The 25,206-nt window shown below is 47.6% G+C and overlaps 1 protein-coding gene across 1 annotated transcript in view; it reads left to right on the forward strand.

Moving 5' to 3' along the window:
- The window catches only part of PRKAR1B (protein kinase cAMP-dependent type I regulatory subunit beta), a gene marked incomplete at both ends in the record, with an annotated part of 96,395 nt that overhangs the window by 12,939 nt on the left and 58,250 nt on the right, over positions 1–25,206 (forward strand). The window contains 2 exons of the mRNA XM_084250872.1: positions 2,460–2,630; positions 5,529–5,620. Of these exons, the coding sequence (XP_084106998.1) occupies positions 2,460–2,630; positions 5,529–5,620 (263 nt within the window). The remainder of the gene's footprint in view (positions 1–2,459; positions 2,631–5,528; positions 5,621–25,206) is intronic.

The raw sequence follows: 25,206 nt of genomic DNA on the forward strand, positions 1-25,206 counted from the left end.
TTTCTGGTACAGGGCTTTCTTTCTTTCTTTTTTTTTTTTTAAAAGATGTATTTATTTATACAAGAACCGGGGTGTAGGCCAGATGTGCAGGAAGGGGAGAGAATTCACCAGAGACAGAGTGGGGAACAGAACAGGCAGACTGACTGAAACACACTGCTGAGGGGAGCAGCAGGTGAGACAGGAGAGGTCTGCCACACCATGTGGGTTGCTCCGTGGCCGGCAGGGATCAAACTGGCACTGCAGAGGCTACAGACAGCTTCACAGCACTGCACTCAACCCACTGCGCCACCGGGGAGGCCCTGGTACAGTACTTTCTGTTGAGAAGTCTGAGCTGTAGGGATTGGCCCATGACCCAGTATCTCTCTGGAAGCTTTAGAGCTGTTCTCATCCCTGGACCTTTCACTGTGTAATCTTCCCCCAATCACTAGACTAATCATTCTGAGGATGCCCACCAAGAGACTTCTTTGATTTTTTTTTTAAAAGATTTATTTATTTATACAAGCACTGGGTACAGTCAGAAGCATGGGAGGGTGAGAGAATTCACCAGAGCCAGAGCAGGGAACAGAACAGGAAGACTGACGAAGTACACTGCTGAGGGGAGCAGCAGGCTGCAGGAGAGGTCTGCGCGGGGATCGAACCGGCGCTGCAGAGACTGCGGGCAGCTTCACAACCCCGCACTCAACCACTGCGCCACGGGGGAGGCCTGAGACTTCTTTGATTTTGGGAAGTTACCTTTGGCTCCTGACAATTTCCTTTCCTTTGTCTTACCAACTGAAAATCTATTAATCAGATCTTAAGACTCCTGAATTGTTTTTGGCAACTTTTAAATTTTTCTTACACATTTTCTACCTTTTTGTTTCCTTTTCCAGTTATTTCCATGATTTATGTTTGTGTTGTTAGGTGTCACAGATGTAACTCATGTGTAATATGTATCATGTTTAATATAAACTATAACTCATGCTTGGTATTTATATAAAATATACTGATTATCAGTAAACACGTATGTATTTAATCTTAGCAGTTTTCTTTTTAAAGGAAAATTTTCTATTTTCATAATATCCTATTTATGTTCTGTGGATATAATTTCTTGTAAGATCTATTGAGTGCAGTATAGACACTCATTTGAAGTTGTTTTCTCTTTCCTAATTGTTTTTGTTTCCACCAAAATCATATTTTTCCTTTTTGTTTATCCTGGTCTCCACTTTTGTACTGAACAGTTTCCTCACTGTCAAATAACTTTATCTGCTTACATGTAAAAATTAAACAGTAGTCTTGCTTAGGTTCTGGTTAGAATAAAGAAAAATTAAAATAAAATGGAGACAGGAATTTCAACACTGATGCATATTTGATGATGTTAAGGAATAAATATTAATTTCTTAAAATGACAGTAGTGTTGTGGTTATTTTTCATGTCATTTTTTTAGAGATACATACTAAAGTACTTACAATGGTATTATAAAATATATGAGATTTGCTTTAACCCTGTGCATGTGTGTGTAGCTGTATGTAGGTATTATCTATGTATGTTTGTGTGCACTGTGTGTTTGTGCCTATTTATATGCCTTTGTGTCTCTGGGTATATGGGTTTACATGTGTATGTTTGTATATGTCTGTGTGTATGCGTGCTGTGTGCGTGAGTGTGGTTGTGTGTTTGTGAAAGAGGATGTAAGTGAGATGAAATAGGATGGACTTTTGATAATTGTTCATATTGGATGATGGGCATTTGATCATTCATTATATTGATATTATTCTACTTTGTATAGCTTTGAGAGTTGCTATATTAAAAAGCAAAGCCTGAGTGGGGTGCCAGACTCAGGAATCTTAGTTGTTTTTTTTTTTTAAAGATTTATTTAATTTATGCATACAAGAGCTGGGGTGTAGACCAGAGGTGTGGGGGGTGAGAGGATTCATCAGAGATAGAGTGGGGAGCAGAACAGGCAGATCTACTGAAATACACTGCTGAGGGGAGCAGCGGGTGCGACAGGAGAGGTCTGCTGCACCATTTGGGTAGCTCCATGGCCAAGGATCGAACTTACGTCGCAGTGGCAGCTGATAGCTTGATAGTGCTGAAACCTACCCCTTGTACCACCACGGAGGGCTTCAGGAATTTTGTTCTTGATTCTCATTGTACCTGCACTCTGCCCTCTCTGTGGTTCCCTACAGGCTTTGCTTGCATGTCAAACACCATGGTTCAAATGGCTGTCCACGTTCCAGATTCTGTTGAATCTTTCCATAGCATTGCTGACCTGGGCAAGTGGAGGGGGCCGGGGGAGGAGGGTGTCAATGCAAAGAGCCGTGGAAAGCACTAGAGAGGGAAGAGGGCCAGGGGGGAAGGCTGGTGGAAGGGACCTTGACTGGCTCCCCTTGTCTTCTTGAAACCCCTCTAGAGACCTCACCTGCAAGCTGGCAGACTGGGGATTTGTTCTCATCCTACTCTCCTTCTCTCCTCCCCTTACCCAGGAAGAAAACAGGCAGATTTTAGCCCAGCAGAAGTCATCCTCCCAGTCAGACTCACACGATGAGGAGGTCTCCCCAATACCACCCAACCCTGTGGTGAAAGCCCGCCACCGCCGAGGCGGCGTGAGCGCTGAGGTGTACACTGAGGAGGATGCCGTGTCCTATGTGAGGAAGGTGAGTGACGGGCTTTGGGTCTCCCTTCCGGTTGGAGGGAGCGGGGAGGGTGCCTGCCAAATATGCATTAGCTTGTGGGACTCTTGGGGCTTCTCCACCACACACCAGTTTGTGCTCCTGCAGGCTCAGGGAGGGATGGACTCTGGCTTGCTTGTGTCGGTGGAGGAGTGGCTGTGCTGGGCCGGGCGGTTTCTGTTCTCCTGGCTTTTGGACCGGAACCCTGACCTCAGACCTGCCCAGTGGGAAATTTCCCTCCACCCAACATCCATGCCTCCTCTCTCCGTGCTTCCACAGGCCTGTGTCATGGGCACCGTGCAGCTGTTCTCACCTGGGACCTACCTCCTGCCTTGCCCTTTGAATGTGGGGTCATTCATCCCTGTCTTATGCATTTCTACAGCTGGTTTTTAATAAGTACTTACCGCTTCTTTTTTGGTATTTTTAGTTTTTGACCTACTTTTTTAAAGCTCCTTTTTCAGTGATGGCAAAATATGCTTAACACAAATTGTACCATCTTTATCGGTCAGCTTAACCACAATCAGAGAATGCCACAGATGGGAAGGGGAGGGAGGTGCTCACACGACAGAAATATTGTTTCTCATGGTCCTGGAGTTCTAGGAGTTGAGGTCAAGGTATTGGCAGGTTGGTGTCTGGTGAGGACCCTCTTTGACGCCTATAGATGACCACCTTCTTGTTGTGCCCTCACCTGCTGAGGGGAGAGACAAAGAGACGAGACAGGGAGACAGGAAGAGACACAGAGTGCTTACTCTCAGGTCCCTTCTCACAGTGTACTGAGCATGTTGCAGGTCCCTCTCTCATAACTTCATCTAAACCTGATCACGCCCAAAGGCCCCACATCACCTCATCGCACGCTGGAGGTTAGGGCTTTAACACATGGATATGGGGGGCACAGTCCAGTCCATAGAACCATCTTAGGCATTTTTTTTTATGCATAGAAGAGCTGGGGTATAGGCCAGAAGTGTGGGTGGTGAGAGGATTCATCAGAGACATAGTGGGGAGCAGAACAGGCAGACTGACTGAAACACACTGCTGAGGGGAGCAGTGGGTGAGTCAGGAGAGGTCTACTGCACCATATGGGTAGCTCCCTGGCTGGGGATCGAGCCCATGGCACAGTGTCTGCAGCTAGCCTCATAGGTTGCGTCTTAACCCCTTGCGCCACCAGGGTGGCCATCTGAGGCATTTTTAAATGGACAGTTCAATGACATTAAGTACATTCAAGTTGCTTTACAACCATTACCACCACCCACAGAAACTTCTTATCTTATAAAGCTGAAATTGTGTCCCCATTAAACAACCCTCCTCCCCAATATTTAATACTTTCATATGCAGATAATAAAACCCAGCAAAATAGTATTTATAAATCTAGGGCACTCCACTCCTGTGGTCTTTCTTCCCTAAACCCAGAACCCCACTCTGACCGTGAGAAGATACTTAGATCCAAATTGGGGGGCATCTGCCAAATACCTGAGTAGCCCTCGTCAGACTTGCCAAGGTCATCGAAGCAAAGGACTTCTTGGGACTGCCTTCAGCTAGGACTGCCACCAGCTGGAGGACTCGGGGGGCACAACTGTGTGTGGCCTTGGTAAGATTCTGGGACAGAACAAGGCCTTTGAGGTGAAACAAAGGAAATGTGGAACATTCAGGATTTGTCACTGGTTATTTGCTAAGGCTGGTCCCTGGTTGTGGCAGATGCCAGCATCACCTATGACATCAACCACAGGACAACTGGGTGAGAGCATATGTGTTCTGTCTCTTCTGAAATCTAAACTACTCTAAAAGAAAAATATTACTTAAAAAAGTGGGGTCCAATTACTTATAATTGGGGTGGCTTTTTAGGGCCCTCAGACCTGTTCCCAGAAAGGTCCCCTTATAAAGGATTCTTTGGTATTAAAGATAATGCACACCCCCAGCAGGGTAAGCATCTCTGAGCAGCTGAGGTGGGGTCCTATTACTGCCAGGTAGCCTCTCCTCAGCATCACTTAAGGGAACTGGTGTTCAAGACACTCATGCCTTGAGATGCAGGTGCTTGCCAACACTTGGTGATGGATTCCCTGGGCACAGTCACTGAAAGCTCCCACCACGCATCCCTCCCCTGACTGGAGCTCAGCATGGCTCATGGGCCTTTCCCTCACTCCGTTGACAGTCCGACAGACAGAAGGTCTTCTCTTCCTCTATCCTCATCATCAAGCTTGGGTCATGTCTTTTTTTTTTTTGCTCTTCAGGTTTCAATTTTTTTTTTAAAGATTTATTTATTTTTATACAACAGTTGGGGTACAGGCCAGAGGCGCAGGAGGGTGAGAGAATTCACCAGAGACAGAGCGGGAAGCAGAACAGGCAGACGGACCAAAGACACTGCTGAGGGGAGCAGTGGGCAAGGCAGGAGAAGTCTGCCATGCCATGTGGGTAGCTCCCTGGCTGTCCGGGATCGAACCTGCACTGCAGAGGCTGTGGACAGCTTCACAGCGTTGCGCTCAACCTCCTGCACCACCGGGGAGGCCCCAGGTTTCAAATTTTTAATGGAGTGTTCATTATCTTTTTAAGACTTCAGTGAAATAAAAAAATTAAAGAAGACCCAAGAAGCATCTTCAAGGAGGCCCTGAAGCCCACCAGAGCCAGTCTATCAGGACCCCAACTTCTAGGTGGCACTTAAACCAGCCCTTGGGTCACTCTGGGTTCCTCATCTTTTCTTTCTTTTTAAATTTAAACTTATTATGACATAACATTGACATTGTCTGTCTTTATTCTTATCTGACACAACTTGAACTTTGTACAGTTCGATCTTGAGCTGCATCATTACTTCTCTGGCCAAACAGATGCTGGCTTTTGAAAGGTCAGCACTTGTTCCGGGCAGGTGCTGATTTTCGTTGTCTTCCCCTGCAGGTGATCCCCAAGGACTATAAGACCATGACAGCGCTGGCCAAAGCCATCTCCAAGAACGTGCTGTTTGCTCACCTGGATGACAACGAGAGAAGGTAGAAGTCAGAAGGGAGCTGGGAGGGCCTTGTTTTTTTTTTTTTAAATAATAAATTTTATTTTTATATTCCCCCATACAATTGCAAACCCCCCATTCTGACCCCAATCTGGGAGGGCCTTGTTGGTTGTGGGTGGTGAGTCAAGGTGATGCTCGGCTTGAGGGGAAGTGTGCCACAGCTTTAGGAAGTGGACACATGGCACAGGAAACAACTTCCAGAAACAGCACTGTGTGTGTAACTGGGCAGCCCAGGAGAGGTGTGTCTGGTAGGGGGTGGGTAATCAGAACTGCCCCCATCAAATACTGGGTCAGAACAGAGGATTCCCACCACCAGATCTCATCATAGAAATACACATGTTGCCTCCTTTTGTCCAGATCACTGTGGGCTTGATTTCCCAGCATCTTCTATAAGCAAGGCCCACCTTGTTTATGTTGAACTTGCCTGGCAGGAGCTGAAATGACATGCTGATGTGTTGCTTCTCCCTGTCTCAGTAGCTTGGAGTCTAGAAGGAGGTGACTGAGCCAGAAATGATAAAGGCATGGTCCAGGGCAAACTTCTGATGAAGTTGATGTGGGAGGTGAAGGTTCTTCCAGGGAGAGGGGCCTATTTGCTCACCTGGATGACAACAAGAGAAGGTAGAAGTCAGAAGGGAGCTGGGAGGGCCTTGTTTTTTTTTTTTTTAAATAATAAATTTTATTTTTATATTCCCCCATACAATTGAAGTCAGATAATGGCAATATTTTTCCCTTTTGTCATCCTTTTGGATTTATTTTACATGAATTGTCACAGAGTGCCACCACGTGCTACACACATGATTTCAGAGGTGGTAAGCATCTGTCTTTGCCAGTAAAGACTTGTCAGGCTTGTAGTATCAGCATCTGTGGAGTTGCTATCTGTCCGCAGCCCCTCCTTCTATATCTACCCCCTCCCCACCATTGCTAATCCACTTTCTGTTTCTGTGGGTATTTGACCTTTAGTGAGGCTTACTTTACTCAGCATAATGTTTTCAAGATTCTTCTTTATTGGGTCTGAATTTCATTTCTTTGAACTATGCATTGCTATTTTTATTATTTTTATAATTAAATTTATCTTCTTACATTGTTTTTCAATTTTGCCACAGTATTTGATTTTCTCTTCAAGGAATGAGTTTTGTTACTCCCTCGTGGATATTGTACAGTTTGCTTTTCCATTCAGCTGTTGTTTTCTACCTTTGGTCCTTTTGACTAGTGCTGCTGTAGACATGAGTGTCTGTGTCTTTGGGGCATATACTGAGGAGTGGAATGGCTGAATCACTACCAAGTAACCTTTTGAGGAACCACCACACTCAGTGTCTGTTTTGACCCCACTGACTTCTAGCCTTCTCTCTGCAGTCCCAGAGCTGCAGAGGGTTTAAGCCACGTTCCTCACACCCTCTCAGAACCTCTGTCCTCAAGTACTGGCAGGTTCCACGAAGCTCTTATATTAGGGCCAACTTGGCCTCTGACTGCAAGCTGATCTAAAGGGTATCTCTAGACTACCCCAGCCTTGTGTGTCCAGGAAACATCTGTGCTGGGGTCCTGTGCCCTCAACACCAAGTTTCCAGAACCACCCGACTCTCTCAGCTTGGACTTTTCTGGGTCAAGAGTCAGGTGGACAAGATGTGGAGGAAGCAGATGGTTGGATGAAAAATTCCTCTTTTCAAGGCTAACTTGGAAAGAAAACTTTCACACAGAGCGTGTGTCTGTGTTTCATGTCTTTTGTTTTGCATGTTGGAAAACTCACTTTCCATATTAAGAACACCATGGGCTTCTTTTTCTGGCCACCACTCCTGAAAAGACAGGCGGATGGTTCAGGAAACAACTTCTAGAGGGAGTGGGCTGGAAACACAGTCTCCTGACCTTTCATTTGAGGTGTCCCTCTGTGTTATATCCAAATACTTTCCTTTTCTGGTTTACTAGAAGTCAGGCTTAGCAGCTTTGTGTCGGCTCAACTGTGGTTTGGGGAATGCAGCACCGATCTTTCTCAATCTGCAGGATGTCTGGCCCTGCTCGGCTTAGAGCCTGCCTGCTGCTCCCTCTGTTTCTCCAAGATGGTAGAGTAAAGCAGAACATTCCCTTGCAAATAAATCACTTGTAGGGTGGACACAACTTTGTGCTTAATGACCCCCTTCTGCTAAATTCAGACTTAAGGAATCCTGTTGTCATGGGCTAGGTAGTTTTGTGGTTGTCAATTTATAATGGTGTCTTTCCTTCAGGCCACTCCATGATGTCATTATCTTCTCCACACAGGGCCCTGACCCATAGCAGGAAGGTCTCTGGGATGTCAACTGGGCCTTCTGCCTCGGTGTTTAGGCCCAGTGAGGAGAAGGCCCTTGTTCCTTGCTCCTGGCCAGGTGGCGAGTGTCCCTGCAAGCTGGTCCTCGTGTCCTGGACATCCCATTAAAGCCTCTCCTCAATGTTGAGTTACTCATGCAGGTTCCAGGGAGACAGTGCATGCAGCCTCCTCTCTCAGTATCAGCCACTGTGGGGAAAGGCAGATCCTGTGCCCCTTCTGCAGACCCTGGGGGCAATTGCTCTCTGGTCAGGGGCTCCAATAGCCTTGGAAGGCAGCCTCAGAGTGCTCTGGATCCCTGGAATGTGCTGTGAATCAGGGCCTGGCCCCTGGGGCGGGGTGTGTGTGTGTGTGTGTGTCCTGGGCCTGGGAGGGAGCTGGGAGCCCTGGAGTTCAATTGGGGCCCTTCCCGACTTGCCTGGCCTAGAGCGCCTTGAGGTGAGCATCACCACGCCCCTGGGAGCCAAGGAGTATGGTTAATTAGGAGGTACCGTATGTGTACAGGCAGCGGAGTGTGCTTTGGGTCCTGGCTGGGGCCTCATTACCAGAGCCGCCAGACGGGCAAGGGCGTCTCAGCCTGGGGCAGCTTTCCGGGCAGTGCAGGGCTCTCTGTGCCTCTAATGAGAACAGGCCTCTGGCTGGAGTGCTGCACTGCTGGCACGCAGCTTCTCCTGTTATCTGTCGCTGACTCTCCTCCCACCCATGTATCTTTGCAGTCTGTTTTTCCACAAATTGGCTCAGATCCCCAGGTGATGGGAAAAACATTCCTGTCTGCTGAAGCCGCATGCGGCCTAGGGGGTGGGCTCTGCTCCTGGAGTCTTTGGTCTCCCCCCTCTCCAGCCTGGCTCCTGCTTGGGGACTTGCTGCTTCCTTTTCAGGCAAACTGAAAAACAAAATTAGCATTTTGGAAAATACAGGACCTCATTCGAGGAGATGCTTAATGGTTTGAACATGCAAAGAATTTGATTTTCATTTTGCACAAAGCCAGGCTTGCTCTGGGCAGCGAGATCTCAAGGTTAGCAAATTGTGGATCATGTGAACCAGGATCTGGAAGGCTGTATTCAGTGGGAGGCTGAAATCTGGGACCCTGGCGCTTGCATCACAAGACAATGAGTTCTGGGCCAGTCCCTGGCCCTTGGGGTCCATATGTATCATCTGTTAGAACAATGCAGGCAGCAGTGTTGATGGAGGCACAGAGAGGTTAATGGGCTGCCAAGGGCCACCCAGCCAGGACTAGGAGAAGTTGGATTTGTACCAGGAGAAGGCTGCACTAGGCTGCCTTGTCTCTACCACCATTACGCTGCCCAACTTGTCTACCTTCCAAGGAAAGGTGGCAGCCTTTTAAAGAGAATTATTTCCCATAGGCCCAGATTTCCCAGTTAATAAAATAACCCTGTGGTTCTAAAAGTGGAACTTTGGTGTGGTTTCTGTTCTCTGGGGAGTCTTCGAAAGACTTTGAAAGGATAGCCAGGGCTTATATTACCTGGAACACAGGACCATTACAATTCAGCTTATCTGATTCTGGGGTTTATGGGGAGAGCCTTGGGGCTGTCCTATCTAGGAGTGTCTGCTGGTGGCCTGTGGTGCATCTTGCCTCTGGTCTTGGTTGTTTGGTTCTACAGTGTTTTAAAAATTCTGGAATTTGATGGTGTGGGTCTGCAGGATGCCACAGCCCCACAATTCCCATTTTCTTATACGCAACTAGTTTACAGTTTGTCACCTGCCCCACCCCTGAACACAGGTGATTTATTTTGCCCTATGGCTTGCTGCTTCTAGCACCACTTATATGGGGGCGGGGGGGAGTGGGCACTGAGATTCAGAAGGGTGGGATGGCCCAGCCACCCTAATGCTTAGAGGAAGGAGGGGGCTATTTCTTCAGAAGGGAGAGTACTGCCTGGAGCCAGGGTCCCTGAGGGACACTCAACACAGTGCCCCCTGGTGGTGAGCTGACCTGCTCTCCTATCCGCCAATGGTGACATGGCCCCAGGAAGGAAGGATGTGTTAACTTTTAGACCCCATGGGTGTCTCACGTCCTGAATTGGCTCTCTTGTTGAGCCTGGGTAACCTAAAAATAGTTGTGTTGCCTGCCAGCTAGGCTGTGAGGAATTCACAGCTGGCTAGGGGGCAGGGGCAGGGTGTGGAAGAGGCCTGGGTGAGAAACTGTGGCACACATCACCTCAGAGACGTGGGTATCCCTGCCATTTGTCAGGCAGAGAAACTGAGGCTCAGAGAAGGCAGGTGACTGAGCACACATTTTCTCTGGGCAGTGATCCATCTTCCTGAGAGAAAGTCCCATACACCTCACCACTCTCTGAGTGAGAAAGCCCTGGCACTTGTGAGGTCATTCTAGGTACCACTTCCCACACTCCACTGAGAGCTCTGAGTCCTCTCCTGACTCACAGCAATCTTGTGAGAGTAAGTGATGAGGTCACTCAATTCTCGGTAAGGACGAGTCTAGGTGCCCCGCGTCCCTTAACTGGCATCCAGACCAGACTGTGAACCCTGATGGCACTGTGCTGTGCGTGTGGCACCTGGGGCCCTGGGACACAGCCTCCCCGACTCGCCTGTCTGAATGACTTTACAAGTGGGGGCCAGTATATGGTGACGCATTCTAGGCAGTGACAAGGGGCGTCTGTTAGATGCTATGGGGTCACAGAGGAGAGGACCCATCCTCTTTTGGGGTGGGGGTGCTGGACAGGTACTGGGCAGAAGAGTGATGGGCAGGGGGCTTTTGGGGGAAGGGCGCCCTGTGGCCAAAGGAAATGGTAGGCTGTGTTGGTGGAGATGTAGAGGCCTCTGGGTTGCTTTCAGTCTAGACCACACGTTCAGTGGAAGGCCACTACTTTTAAATAAAAGCACAAAGGGGAAACCAGGAAGCTCTGGGTGACTTCCCACATGGACAGTTTCTGGTGTAAACATTTGGACTGAAGGATATTTCTTTGGGTGGATGGACCACATTCACTCATCCATTTATCTGTTGGTGGACCAGAGTTAGTTTTTATGTAGCTGGATCATCAATCCTTTCCTTTATGACTTCTTCTCAGGAAGGCCTTCCGCACTTCAAGACAATTAAATATGCTTAAGATCCTTTCTAGATACTTCTTGGTTTATTTCTTTCTCTTAATGATTATAATTGATTCATCAGGAAATTTGGTTTGAGAACATAAAACCCAGTTTAGGATTTTTCCTCAAACAATTGTGCCCATATTACTCACTGAAGTGAACAATCTCTTTTTGCCCACTGATTTGACTGGCTTCTTTTAAAAACAGTGTCCTGGTCTATTTCAGCACTCTGTTCATGGTACAACCATTTAGGAGGGAGAGGGTGACCCGGCCAGGATTGTGTTTTCTGAAGACCTCTGGAAGGAAAACACAGGCCTGAAGACCCTAGAAGGCAGTGGCCTCTCTCTGGGTGAGATCGGCATGGACCATGGGGTGCAGGTTGGGGAAGCTTTCCAGGGGGTGGGCCAGGGACTGAGCAGGTACTGGGGACTGTGTGGGTCATGCACTCAGGTTTCTGTTAAGGGGGTGTCCATTGGGGAGTTGGAAGGGAGAGCAGACTCAGGTGTGAATCTGCCCAGGTGGGGTGTAATTGAGGTCCCAGAGGTGTGTATGTGTGTGTACGTTGTGTGTCAGTGTGTGTGTGATGTGTGTTTTTGTGTCTTTTTTTTTTTCCTTATTATTAGAGAGCTTTCTATTCATCTGGTATCATGAAAAGCATTTTGATGATTCTTAGGTAAAAATGATTGCAAGATACTATTTAAAAATTTTCTTTCTCTTGGGAAGTCTCGAAGTTACACAATAGAAGAGAGAGTGGTATAAAGAACCACCCACATCACAGGGATATCAGTTCATGTTCAGTTTGATTTCATCTCTATTCCTACCCACTCCCCTGACCTTGGACTATTTGAAGCAATTGGATAATTTCATGTTAATATTTCAGTACAAGACACTAATTTTTACCCATTGCCTGTTTTCATGTTCCCCCTCATCTGATATGGCAGTGGGGCAGCTTTTTCTCATCCACAGTTATGCTTGGGGCTGCTGTTTACGTTTGTGTTTCTGAAATGGGCCCTCCCTATTGGATTTGCATTCCTCTCTCCTCTGATCTGGTGTCTACAAGGCCATGGCTGTCGCTGCTGGAGGGTGGGAATTATGCACTGTAAAAGGAAAGAACTCTCCTAAGTCTAGAAAATCACTGTTTTCTTGTTTTACAAGTCATTACTGAAGATCAACCTTCCCTGCTGCATCCTGTGAGCTGACAGCTGGTTCATGCTTGTCCTTCAGAAAAAGCAACAGTTGCTAAGAGTCAGGCAAACAAAGATGTGTTTTGAGTCCCAGGAACAGCTGTAGGAGGATGTACTATCAGCTGCTAGATCCCAATTTTCAGAACATCTGAAACGGAACTCTTTAACCCTTTGGTACCACCAGGCACTCACTGCGTCCCCTCCTTTCCTTCCCTGTCCCCATGACTTAGTTCTTACAGTAAGAAAATGATTTCTTGTTTCTTGACTTGTTCTTTAAAGTCCTCTGATTTGATTGAGGCTAAATCTTGGCTGTTGAAGGCGAGATCAGCATGAGTCTTTCCTTCATCCATCCATCCATCCCCCCCCACCCACTCATCACACATTCAATAAATACTGTGTGTGACTCTGTGCCAGGCACTGGGGAACCAGGTGAGGAGAGGATGCTGTTGCTGCTCTTTTTTTCCAAGGAGAAAATGACCCATGGTGTATGCTTCTCTGGGTGGAAAAGTGGAGGTTGCTTTAGAAAACTTTGTGCCAGTCAATATTGGTTCTTTGCGTTTCAAAGGCAAGTGAACCCATTGCCTGACTCAAGAATTTCGACCACTCACAGCAGTGGACTTGTTACTTCAACAAGCAACCTTATGTGCCACATTGTGAACGCCCCATAGGAACCCATGAGTTAGGATTACCATTACTTATAGTACACCGAGTAAGGAAACTGAGGCTGGAGAGACTCAGGCATGCGCTCAACCTCCCAGAGCTCTGTCTCAATCATGAATGGAAATTGGTGAGGTGCTGCCAAGATGATAGTCCATTCACTCTCCCATTTCACTAGCATTTTGGGATTATCTCTATGATAGGATCTGTTCCAGGGGCCAGAGAAGCGATGTGATAAAGATGATGAAGATGGACACAATGGTGATAGTGATGATGGTGAGGTGGTGGTGATGGTGGTGATGATAATCATGGTGATGGTGAACACTAAAGACCATCCAGGAGCACCTTTGACCTTGTAGAGTGCTTTTCTAGAAATCTCATGTGATGAGTGCTGTGGTATACTCTACAGCATTCTGGCCTTACCCCATGGTGTGGCATCATGTCTGGGAAGGGGTAGGGTCTACCATGACCTTTAAGAGTGAACCTTGTTTTTTATCCAATTTGAGCCCACATCCCTCACTGTAACTCGATGGGTCACCCAAGACTAAGCAGATGGCTGAGGACAGTCCCTGAGGTCCTGCACCATAGGTCAAAGAACTGGATTAGCAATGGTCACCTTAGACTCAAAGAGACTTCTGGGGAAGGAGTCATGCTCTTTGAGAATAGTGGGAGCCAACCCTCACTTTCCTCTGGACAGTGAAGCATATGACTGTGTGCTTGGGAGCAGCTTAAGAATGAGGCTGCCATTGCAGAGGACAGAAGTGGACCAGAACTGGGCCCTTGAATACAGGGGTGGATTCATTGCCACCAGAAGTCTCCTGCAGTCAACCGGACACTTGACCACAGCTCCTGAGGTGGCTCCTGTGTGGTTTCCTCCCACTCAAGCTGGCCTAGCTATGTGACGTTAACAAGTATTCGCCAGTGGGATGTTAACAAGTATGTCTGTATATTGGGGATGGTCCTTGACATGCTGTGAGGAAGCCCACGTGGTCACATGGCAAACAGTGACCACCTTCTAAGGCTAGGTGTGGAAAGGAAGGAACCAGCCTCCAGTGACACCAGTGACAGAATCCTGAGGAGTAGTGAATTGTTGTGCTAAATTGCTCCATTTTGGGTGCCTGTTACATAACAGATAATAAGTGCGCCAATAAATGAGTTGGACTTTTTCCCTCTGGCTTGCAACTCTGTTTTTCACAGCAAGCAGGTAGGTGTGACGCTCCCTGCTTTCGAAGGGGGCCAGGGCAGGCTGGTCCAGTCTCAGCTGGGAGAGCCAGGCTGTAGACCACAGGCAGAAGCTCAAGTATGTGTTGGACAAGTGAGGTTTGCATGATAAAATGACTTGGGGCCTTGGCAGCCACGGTCATGCTTTCCTAAAGACTAGTTCCAGGGCCCTTGGAGGGACACTGCCTGTGTCGGGGTCCTTTCCAAAGAGGAGGCAGCTTGTATTGACTCTTCCCTGTGTCTCCTATCAGTCAGCGTCAGTCAGGGCTTCCTCTGTGCAGCACCCGATGAGCGCTCGGAGTCCGTGATTTCCTTCATCTCTTGCCCTGGCCCCGAATGGTGAGTCTTATTCTATGTCTGTTCTAGAGGTGAAACAGGGCTTGAGGGTGAAGCACCTCACATGTCGTCATGAATTGACCAGGCTAAGTGAGGGTCCAGTATGGCCCAAGGCGCTCTTGCTCACTTTGGGTGGGAGAACCCCCTTATGGGCTTCAGACCACAAACCCTTCTAAGCTTGGTTGGGTGCCACTTCTAGGGTTGGGTGCCCTGGGGGGGGCAGGCATGGATGGGCACAGAGCAATGGAGTTTTGCTACCTACTTTTCAAGCTCCCAAATTTCAGGCCTAGAGGGTTTCAGTACCACACCTCAGGGAAGTTTCCGAAGGTGGCAGAGCTTGAAATGGCTGTTCACCCCAGAGCCTCTGAGCATCTTTGCCCAGAGAAGTGGTGATGCTGTTGGGGGTGCCAATCAGTGGGATGGGGAGCACTGGCTAGGTTAGATGACCTTGGGCCTGGCCTTACTGTTTGCTGGCTCAGTGACCTTGGCAAATGATAGATGCTCAGTGATTTTTCAGGAGCCTGTTCCCCTGTCCTTGAAGGCAGGGATGTGCCCGTCCCCCGGGTGGCAGCTTGCGGTCCACTTTCTCATCCGGCATGAGGGCTCAGAGTCACCTTGGCCTCTCGCCTCACTCATCCCCTTGGTGCTCTGTCCATTTGCTCCTGCTGGTGCTGAGCTCAGGTAATGTACCTTTTTTGGGTTTGATCCCTTTTCCTGTTGTTTTTGGGCTAATGGCCAATGTAAGCATTTAAATCTTGGCTTTGATTTAGTTTGTTTAACATGGTTATTCTTAATTACCTTTGCAGTAATGGCTCATGATACGAAGCCTGTCTCTTGGAGCATTTCCTCCTCATGCAGTTTTACATGGCTCTTTGTTAGGGGGTCAGGACTGAGAAGAAGAGACCATTTCCAAGTGATGCTTTCATGGAAAACAAGGTTTAATTGTGTGGAAAGAGCAGTGATTCTGCAAATAGCTCTATTAGGGAAGTGTTTTTGCTCTTCTTTCCAGTAACTTTATAGCTGTCATTAGCTAGAACCCAAGAAAGAGACACAAAGCTTGCCTGTGCCCTCTGTCCACCATTTTGCCACTTGGCAATTTGAGTTGCAAAACCAGAAAAGTTCATGAATTTAGACAGTTTCAGAATTTATGTACCATGGGCCCAGCACAAAATTATTCTCTTAAAAAGCACCGTGAGGTTGAGGTTGCCCAGGGGATGGTCAAGTGCTTGCCAGCTAGGTCTCGGGTCCTTCTGCCTTGTTGGGTCAGGTGTGAATTTGGCCCTTTCCTAGAGGTGTGTCTGCAGACAGGTGCCAGAGCTTGTATCCTCCGCTGTCAGAGGGCACCCACAGTGGGGATGTCATTGGGGTCTGTGATGGGGTTGAAGGGAACAAGGTTTGTTCACCCGTGTGTCATATATTTACATAGAAAAGCTACGAAGGTGTTCTCGGGCCTTTGAGGCCCTGGGTCCCAACAACACACTTGTGTGTTGTTAGTCATGTGCCTCCTGTGACACAGAGTGGATGGTGGGTTCCAGCCCCTCTTCCTGTAGCCCAGTGGAAGCCTCGTTGGAAGTAGCATTACATTTCCTAAGATGAATTAGGGTTTGGGTGTTCGAGTAGATTAAGGTGATCTTCCAAAAAATCTGCATCCTTGACATTTTAGAAACATGCCTGAACTTTTCTGGCTAAGGCAGCTCCCTGGTTTCTCCTGCACTTTTTGCCCTCTGTGTGCTGCGGTGGGGACTTGGGGAGGGAGAGCCCTGTGGCTTGGAGATGTATAATGGGTTTTGGGCCATCCAGCAGCCACTGAATGACTATGGGGCCCTCTCTGGCCTTCCAGAGGAGGTAAGGAGGGCGTGGGTAGAAGAGGAGATGCATGAAGGAGGTCTCCCTGCCGGATTTCTCCTCTGCGTTTCTAAATCAAGGATCCTCAGTGAATCTGAGTCACAGGACCTCCAGCCCTGACTTGTCCAGCTGCACCTTAATTATAGAGGCTGAGACAGACTCTCTAGGCAGAGGCCTGTCCCCAGTCACCTTCATGAACTCCTTCCTCTGTCCATGTGCTTCTTAGCCATTTGTGCAGCTTCTTTGGCAAAATGTCAACTAAAATCTTATGCTCATTTTAAACTTTTCTTACTGTTGACATCTTTATATGTTGTGGACCTAATTCTCTTCCTCAAATATGTGGTTTAAAATGTTTTCTCCCAATTTGTGGTTTGATCTTTTCATTTTCTTCTTTCTTTCTTTTTTCTTAAATAATCCAGTGGTTAACCCTTTCTCCCCAGCCCATGCACACCTCTGTCACGTCATGAATCCACAGGGAGTGGGTTCCAGCAGCTCAGACTCCATAGGTTCTTACAAAGTCTGCCACTCCAGGTGGAGTGGTCCTGTGCTTCTGTTGAACCAAGTACCTTCCTCTTTGACTTCGTTTTTTGTCTGGTCATTTTCTTTCAGGTGTTTCAGGAAGCTATCTTGGCTATTTCATTGCTTAGTATGCTCAAGACGAACATGAATTCTCTGGGCAAGGATCCTGCCTTTTATTTGTTTATAACAGTGTCAGATGCATGCTGGGTAATGAAAGGTTCGGCGCGGTAAAGAAAAGGAGAGCCAGGCTAAATTTCTCAAACAAAGGGAAAATTTATTGCACCCCGGGCGGACCTCATGGACCCAAGATGGGGGTCAGTGAAGCCGTGCACGTTGTCAGGGGGAGGCAGGCTTTTATAAGGTGAGGAGAGGTCAGGTGGGAGACTGGGTTCGTATGGCGGGAAAAAGTTTGTAGGGCGGAGGGTGGGTGGGGAGTTTCTTTGTCTGAGAAAAGATTTGTAGGGAGGTGGAAGGTTCATTGTCTGAATCCTCTAGGCAGGCTTCCGCATTCCTGTTCCCATGTGGGCTTCCTGGTGGGTTTTTGCATTCCAGCCTTCTGCATGGACCTTTCAGGTAACATTATAGACTCTTCCAGTGTTGTCATGGTAACGTGTGGGCATTCCATTTTGAACAGCGCCCATACCCTTGATGTCCACAATATCACCTTTCTTGTAGATTGGCATGTGTGTGGCCAAAGGCACGGCTCCATGTTTTCTAGAAGGTCTAGAGAACATACCGCAGGTGCCTCTCACCTTTCCCTTTGTATTGGTTGTCTTTGCGACTTATTGGAAGATGGCAGTTCCAGACAAATGGCCTTCTCATCTTCTCAATGTCTTTTAACATTGGTAAGTTTTAAAATTTAGGTGAAACCACTTTATCATGTTTTTTCTTTTTTTTATGAACCATGCTTGTATTGTTTTAGGAACTTGTTGCCTAATTCATGTTGGTGATGCTCTTCTGTACTTTCTCCTATAAGTTTATAGCCTTAGGTCTCCCATTTATGTTTATGGTCCATTGGGAATTACTTTTTTGTACGGTGTGAGATAAGGGTCTCAGCTCATTTTTCTTATGTGTCCCGTTGTCCCAGCACCATTTGTGGAAGGGACAATTCTTTCCCTAGTGAATGATTTTGGCTTCCTTGTTGATAGTCAATTGACCATAAATTGAAAGACATTTCTAGACTTTCACTTCCGTTCTTTTGCTCTTTATGTCCATCATTGCGCTAATAACACACTTTTCTAATGTCAGTGGTTTTGTGTAAGTACTGAAATCAAGTCATGTAACCCTCTTATGTTGTTCTTCTTTTTTTCAAAATTGTCTTGGCTATTATAGTCATTTCCATATGAATTTTAGACAGTTTTCTACTTACATAGTCTGCGTTGAATTTATAGATCAATTTGACATAGAACTGGCATGTTGTCAATATCGAGACTTCTAAGTTGTGAATGTGAAATGTCTCTCCATTTGTTTAGCTCTTTCGTTTCTCAGCACTATTTCATATTTTATGGTAGACAAGTCTTGCACTTCTTTTGGTAAGTGTGTCCTACAGTGTGCCTGTCTTTTCAATAGCAGACGGCATTCTTAGCAGGGTGGGGGCTTTAGTTTTGAGTGAATGTGGTTGTGGAGCCTACTCATGGGTCTCTGATGGGCAGGAGTGGTGGGAGGCACCGCTACAGCAGGAAGGGAGCCCCTGCCTGGGTGCCAGGCACTGCTCTTCTCGAGGGCTGTGCACTGAAGACTCTAGGCTTTGCTGTGCGGTCTTTGCCTGTTCTGAAGCCCTAGGAGGCAGGGGGTGGGGGTGGGGGAGCACTCTGTCAGTCACAACTACCCGTGTTATCTCCAGCCAGGGACCTGGGTGAGATCTCCAAACTGGCTTTTAATTATGTGAGGTGTGTTCACCGACTTCTGCAAGATGCCTCTGGGACCAGTTTGGGGAAAAGCTATTCCATGGCTAAACATTCACTGCATTGTTTATCTGGGCACAGGGCTGAAATTTAAATTAAAATGTGCCAAGTTGAGGAACTCATAGGAGTTTCTAAAGGTATTTTAGGCTCTCATTCACAGGTTCATTCCAAGGTGTTTATTAAGTGCCTGCTGTGTGCCTGTGCCGGTCTGGCCCCGTGGCATTTAGATACTGCCAATGTTTGCAAGGTTGGCAGATACCAGGTCACCCCACGGGCCTTCTTCTCCAGGGGGCTGGATGAGACTTGTGGAACAGGAAAGACAGAATGGACTTTCCTCTGCTGTGAGCTTATGCAGCTTCAGAAAAGAAGCTGCGAGTGTCCATATCAAATCCTCAACATTTTGGGCTTCTATTCTCCAGCGTAAGGTCTGTGTGGCCAATTTTAGCATTCCCTCCTGTTTTTTTGTTCTCTATTCTTCTAAATATGCATTTCAGGTTTACAAACATTAGGGTGGATGCCATTTTCTTTTTTCCTTAAATTCAAAGGCACATAATGTATTTCTATTGGTGCAAACTGAAGCCATGGTCCAAGTTAACCAGAAAAGTCAGCATCATTTTGGGGGATCATTTCCTGCTTTGCTTTATAACATTACCCCTTATATTGGCTTCCCTGAATAATGTGTTCTTAGTTTTGTCCATTTTGGAGCTTTATATAAATGGGCTAATTCTCTTTGTGTATTTTTTTTTTTTTTTTTTTTGTGGGACCCTCATCAGTGGCTGGGGATTGAACCGGCACTGCAGAGGCTGCGGGCAGCCACGCAACCCAGTGCTCAACCGCTGCGCCACCAGGGGAGGCCCTTTCTTTGTATTTTTTTTAATGTATGAATTTTTTTATTCAACTTTTTTTTTTCCCTTCGGCTTTATGCTTTGGGTTCATTTACATTGAAGAATGTAGCTGTAGTTCATTCAGTTTTTAAAATTGAGCTGAAATTCACATAAGATAAAAGTCACTATTTTTAAAGTCAACTGTTCAATGACATTTTGTGCATTCTCAGTGCTGTACAGTCATCACCAGCATCAAGTCTCCCCCATCACTCTCTCTGCCCCAGCTTCTGTGAATCTGCTTTCTGTTTCTATGGATTCACCTGTGATAGCTACTTAAAATCTAAAAGGAATCATATGGCATGTGATCTTTCAGGTCTGGCTTCTGTCATTTAACATAATGTTTTTAAGGTTCATTGACACCATAATAGCTATCAGAACTTCATTCCTTTTGTGATTGAATAATATTCCATGTATGGGTGGGTCACTTTTTGTTTGTCCATTCACTTGCCCAAGGACATTGGGTGTTTCCATCTTCTGATTATTGTGAGTACAGCTTTTATGAACATCTGTGCTTGTGTGTTTGATCACTGTGTTCACTTCTCTTGGGTCACATGGTAAACGCAATGCTTAATCTTTTGAGAGAATGTCTCCTTCATTTTTTATAGATTCTAGCATTTGATTGTTTGACCATGCCATGCCTTACTGCTGTTAATAGGCACTTGGGTTGATCCTGGGCTTTGGCTGCTGTGAACATTCAGGTTTCTCTAGGTGGCACACTGGGTATGGGCCTCCTGGGTTGTCAGCTCTGAACAGCGTCAGTTCACAGGGACAGTCTACCTTGTTTTCCAGAGTGGCTGAGCCTCCCAGCTGGGGCTGGGCTCTACATCCCCGCATCTTCACAGACACTGGGTAGATTTCTCAGCTGTCATTTTGGTGGACTTGCTGTCACCTCCTTGTGGTTTAAATTTGCATTTCCTTGATGACTAATTAAGATTGAGCATCTTGATAGTTTTATTACCTGCCTTATACCCATTTTAGGTTTAAGTAGTTTGTCTAATTCACTTTATGAGTTCTTTACACACTCTAGATTCTAAACCCTTATTTACATTTAACACATATCCTCTCCTTGTTCGTGTCTTGTCTTCACTTCTCTTTCATGGCACCTTTTGATGAATCGCATTTTTTTTTTTTAATTTTTCAAGATAGATGGATACATTACCTTTTCCTCTTAAGGTTTGTGTTTTTAGTTAAAAAGAAACCCTGTCCTCTTCTGAGATCATGAAGATGATCTCCTCCATTATGTTAGAAACCTTCTAATTCTTTCTTTCTTACTTGGGTTTCTGATGCTCCTGGAATGATGTTTTCTATGGGTGAAGGAGGGTACAGCTTTGCTTTCTCATGTGGGTGGTCTCTTTTCCCAGATCTTCTAGTGCTCTTGTTTCCTGCCACGAATATAAGCCTCCTCTGTCATGTCAGGTGTGTCACCCCATACCTATCAGAATGGCAGAAGTGAAAAATAGTGACAATACCCAGTGCTGGTGAGGATGCAGAGGAAATGGGTAGCATCCATTGCTGGCAGAATGGCAAAAGTTACAGCCTAGAAAACATGGGGGCAGTTTCTTAAAGAACTAACAGGAACCACTGTGTGACCCAGTGGTCGCACTCTGGGGCATTTATCCCAGAGAAATGGAAACTTAGGTTCACACAAAAACCTGTTTGTTCATTTTGTTCATAGCAATTTTGTTCATAATAGTCCCAAACTGGATGCAACCCAGATGTCCTTCAGTGGGTGCGTGGTTAAACAAAGCACAGCCCATCCATTTCACATGGACTCGGCAGGAAAGAGGAACCAACTATTGATACAGCAGCAACTTGATGAATCTCTAGGGGATTATGCTGAGTGCAAAACACCAATCCCAAAAGCTTACAGGCTGTATGAGTCTGTTTAAATAACCTTCTTGAAATGACCAAATTTTAGAAATGGAGGACAGATTAGTGACTACCCAGGTGTAGCCCATGGTAGGGGAGCAGGGAGGAGGGAGCAGGGAGGAACCTGTGGGGATGGATGTTCCCTTGTGTCTCTGTTAGCACCTGACACTATACCAGGTTATGCAAGATGTACTCTTTGAGGAAAACAGGTAAAAGGCACGGAGTACTCTCTGTATTATTTCCTACAATTTCATATGAATCTGTGATTATCTCAAGGTGAAAAGCTTAATTCAAAAATAGCTGATTGATAATAGGTCCCACATTGTACCGTGTTCTGCTACTTGAAACCAGTGCAAATGAGGTCATGGTGGCATTTTCTCTACAGTGGTTCGTGAGGATGCACCTTTTATATGGGAGCTAATGGGTAGTGACCTCTCTCCTCCTGAGTGTCTTCATGCTGGGTGGTGACTTGCTCCTTTTAGTACTTACTCCTCCCACCTCTATCCTTTTGATAACCATTTTATACTTTCAAACAAATGTTTTTTATTATCACATATTTACACTGATTCTCATTGTAGCTAGCCATAACCTTATCTTCCAGCTGGAACAGGATGTGCCTGCCATTCCGTTTTCACATTTGATTGGATTTTCTCTTCTCATGTGTTTGTCCCACAGGGAATAAGATGTGTTTCCTCCTCCTTACATTCACAGTATCATTGAGGAGGGCCCACCTGCATGCTCACATGTGCCTGTGTTATGAATACACATTTACAGTTTTTCTTCTATGTCAGGCACTTATGTATTAATCAGTTAAACTCACAGTAACCCCAGAAGACTGTTGTTCACCATCCCCCTGTTACAGATAAGGGAACTGAGGCTGGGACTGGACAGGTACTGGCTCGAGGTACGTGACTGAGAAGCAGGGCTGAGATTTAAATCATGTTCTGAGGACCCTACAAGCTGTGGCAATGGATGGGGTGGGCAGCATGGTGGCGTTGCCTGGCTGAGCCCAGTGCTGGGTGGTCTAGGCTTCCCACTGCAGAAGCAGATTCCAGAAGCTACAGCTCAGCCTCAGTAGGACCTCTGCTGGTGCAGGTCTCGCCTGAGGGTCACAGGACACTGGCCTGACAGCATTGGAGGTCTCCAGTGGGTGTGGAGAGCAAAAGATAGTGTGGGAGGGCGAGGGACAGGCCTGGCCAGGTGGCAAGGGTGAGGGCAGGCCCACACTGACCTGGTGAGTAGTTGTGCTGTCTTCATGGGAATAACCTCGAGGGCTTGAATGGGGGCACCTCTGGCTGGAGTTCTGGTGCTGGCTGACACCTCCAGCAAGAGCTGACCCTCAAGCAGCCTGGAGGCTGGAGTGGCTGAGGGCCTCCAAATTGCCTGCCCCCAGGGAAGGGCAGGGGTGAAGGAAGGCAAGATTTACATGAGGAATCCACACAGGTAAGGCTGGTGTCTGGGGTCTCAGTCATGAGGGGTGAGTACCTGGAGGTGCTGGAAGATCCTGTGGGGGACCTGGTCCCATGGCAGGGTGGTGGGGAGGGCCGGAGGTCCCTGAAGTCCCACAGGAAGCTCCCTGCCTGGCCCTGCTCTCTCTTGGGAATGGGTTACCTAGTCATAATGATAATACAGCTATTTATGAGTCAATAGTTTCGAGGCTCTGTCTGCAAGCTGTTGTCTCCTTAGTACTCACTGTGTGCTCGGCAGGGGTGGAAGAGATGAGCAGGCAGCAGTGCCTGCCCATGAGCAGATTGCTGTCCTCTGGTGCCCTCATGACCTCAATGACAGGTGGAGCTGACCAGGAAGGCAGCAGCTTGGCCACAGCCGCATGAGGGCGCAGAGGGGCCTGACTGTGGGTTCTCCCACTGACAGGGGGGACTCCCACTGTCACCCCGAGTTCTTACTCTGAATCCAGACCTATAGTTTGACTCCCTCCAGTCCTTGCAGAGGGGAGACCCCTCATTTCTTTCATTGATGTGGAGCCTCAGGGCTTGGGAGAGGGACACAAGCCTTATAGTTGCCCCTGCACTGTCTAGAAACTTCTTCTGGCAGAGATCCATACCTGTAGACAGAGGCACATGCAGACAGACACACAGACAATCAGGGTGCTGTCCTGCTCTCTCTGCCCTGCTCCTGGCCAGCCATGCTGCCCAGTAAACTAGCAGAAGAATGTTCTGTCTGTGCTGTCTGTTTCTGTAGCCATTGCTGGCGGTCTGGCCACCTGGGGTCACTGTGCTCCAGCTCTTGGAGACTGGACCTTGGGCTGGGACAAGGGACTGTCCTGGTGAGGCAGGAGGGGTTGCAGGGTCAGCCTTTTTTTGTCGGGAGGAAAGTAGGCCACCTGCCTGGACTTGGAGACACCTGGGCATGGGAGAGTGTCCTGTGTGGCAGGGGGCATTACGGAATGCAGTGAACACATGATACATCCTTCCACCCCCACTCTCCCACCCCAAGAGTTGTCTGCCAGTGCAAGACAGTTGTGATTTGGACCTTCTTCCTGGGGTCAGAGCCATGAACCTGCAGGCCTCGCAGTGCCGAGCCCCTGAAAGGTCCCTTCTTGAAAGCCTTCTGTTACCCTCATGCGGGACACCAAGTTTCTCTGAAGCTGCTCACAGGACAGAGACTTTGGGGGTGGCAGACATGCCACCTCAGTCTTCATGTCCAGCTGCCTTCCAGCATCCTGGGGGCAGCTGTGCTGCCAAGGGCTCCAGTGCCCACAGCCCCTGTGGCACGGCTGTGAAGGTTGGGCCTCATGTGCGGGCACCTTGAATCCATTCTCTGTCGGGTCCTCTCTGATACTCTGGCCTGATCCCCTGGGATCCCTGTGTTAGAGAAGGACATCACCGGTGTCTGCCCAGAATCCATAATATCCAGGGCAGCAGGGAAACTGTCTGGGGAGACTGGCCTTCCAGGAGCCAGGGGCCAGCTCTGCAGCCTTGGCCCTGCGGGGCTGGCCTGAAGCGAAAGGGAAGATTTCCAGATAGTTCCAGAGAACCTGAAAGTCCAGATCTTTCTGTGAAATATAATTTTTCCCTCTTGACTTATTTTGCTTTTATTTTGAAAATATTTCAAACAGAAAAATTACCCGGAGAGCACACCCTTCACCTAGATCACCAGTTAACCTCTGGGATGTATTTTGCTGTAGGTGCTACAGGAGGCTATTTCCTCCTCCTCTTATCATCATCGTTGTTCCTCTTCTCCTTGTGCAGGACATTTGGGAGTAACGTGCCCCCTTACACCTCCCCATGTGCCCTAGCAGCAGGGATCTGCGGAGGAGAGTTGTGTGTGTGGACACCCACTTTAGGGTCAGACTCTGTCAGTTTCTGAGGTGCCCAGAGCAGCTCTGACAGTTACTCATTTTGACAGGAAAACCACCGTATCACATCCCTGACTCTTTCAAAGGAGGATGGCAAATGTTAGCATTTTAGGGACACCAGGAGACCTGGAGGAGACCGATCTGTGTTCTGAATCCTGTCTCGGGCTGGTGTGGGCCTCAGTCCTGTATGACCCTCGGGGCAAGCGCAGGGCCTGGCTGTGCAGGTCCTGCTTGAACTGGGGATCCCAGTCCTGCCTGGCCCACAGGAGGCTGTAGGGTCTGGAATCTATGACCGTGAAGCCCAGCTCCCCAGGGACCTGACTGGGGAACCCATGGCTGCATGGTTTCCCTGAGTGCCTGTTTTCAGCTTTAACCCTCTCAAGAAGCGAACAACAGGTGAGAAACACCTGTCATGATTTCTGGAATGGTGCTTTACCCACCATGGTGACACACACTCAGGGCGCCCCCAGCTTCCATC

The sequence above is a fragment of the Talpa europaea genome, assembly GCF_964194135.1.
Source record: "Talpa europaea genome assembly, chromosome: 12".
In the NCBI taxonomy this organism is placed as follows: domain Eukaryota; kingdom Metazoa; phylum Chordata; class Mammalia; order Eulipotyphla; family Talpidae; genus Talpa; species Talpa europaea.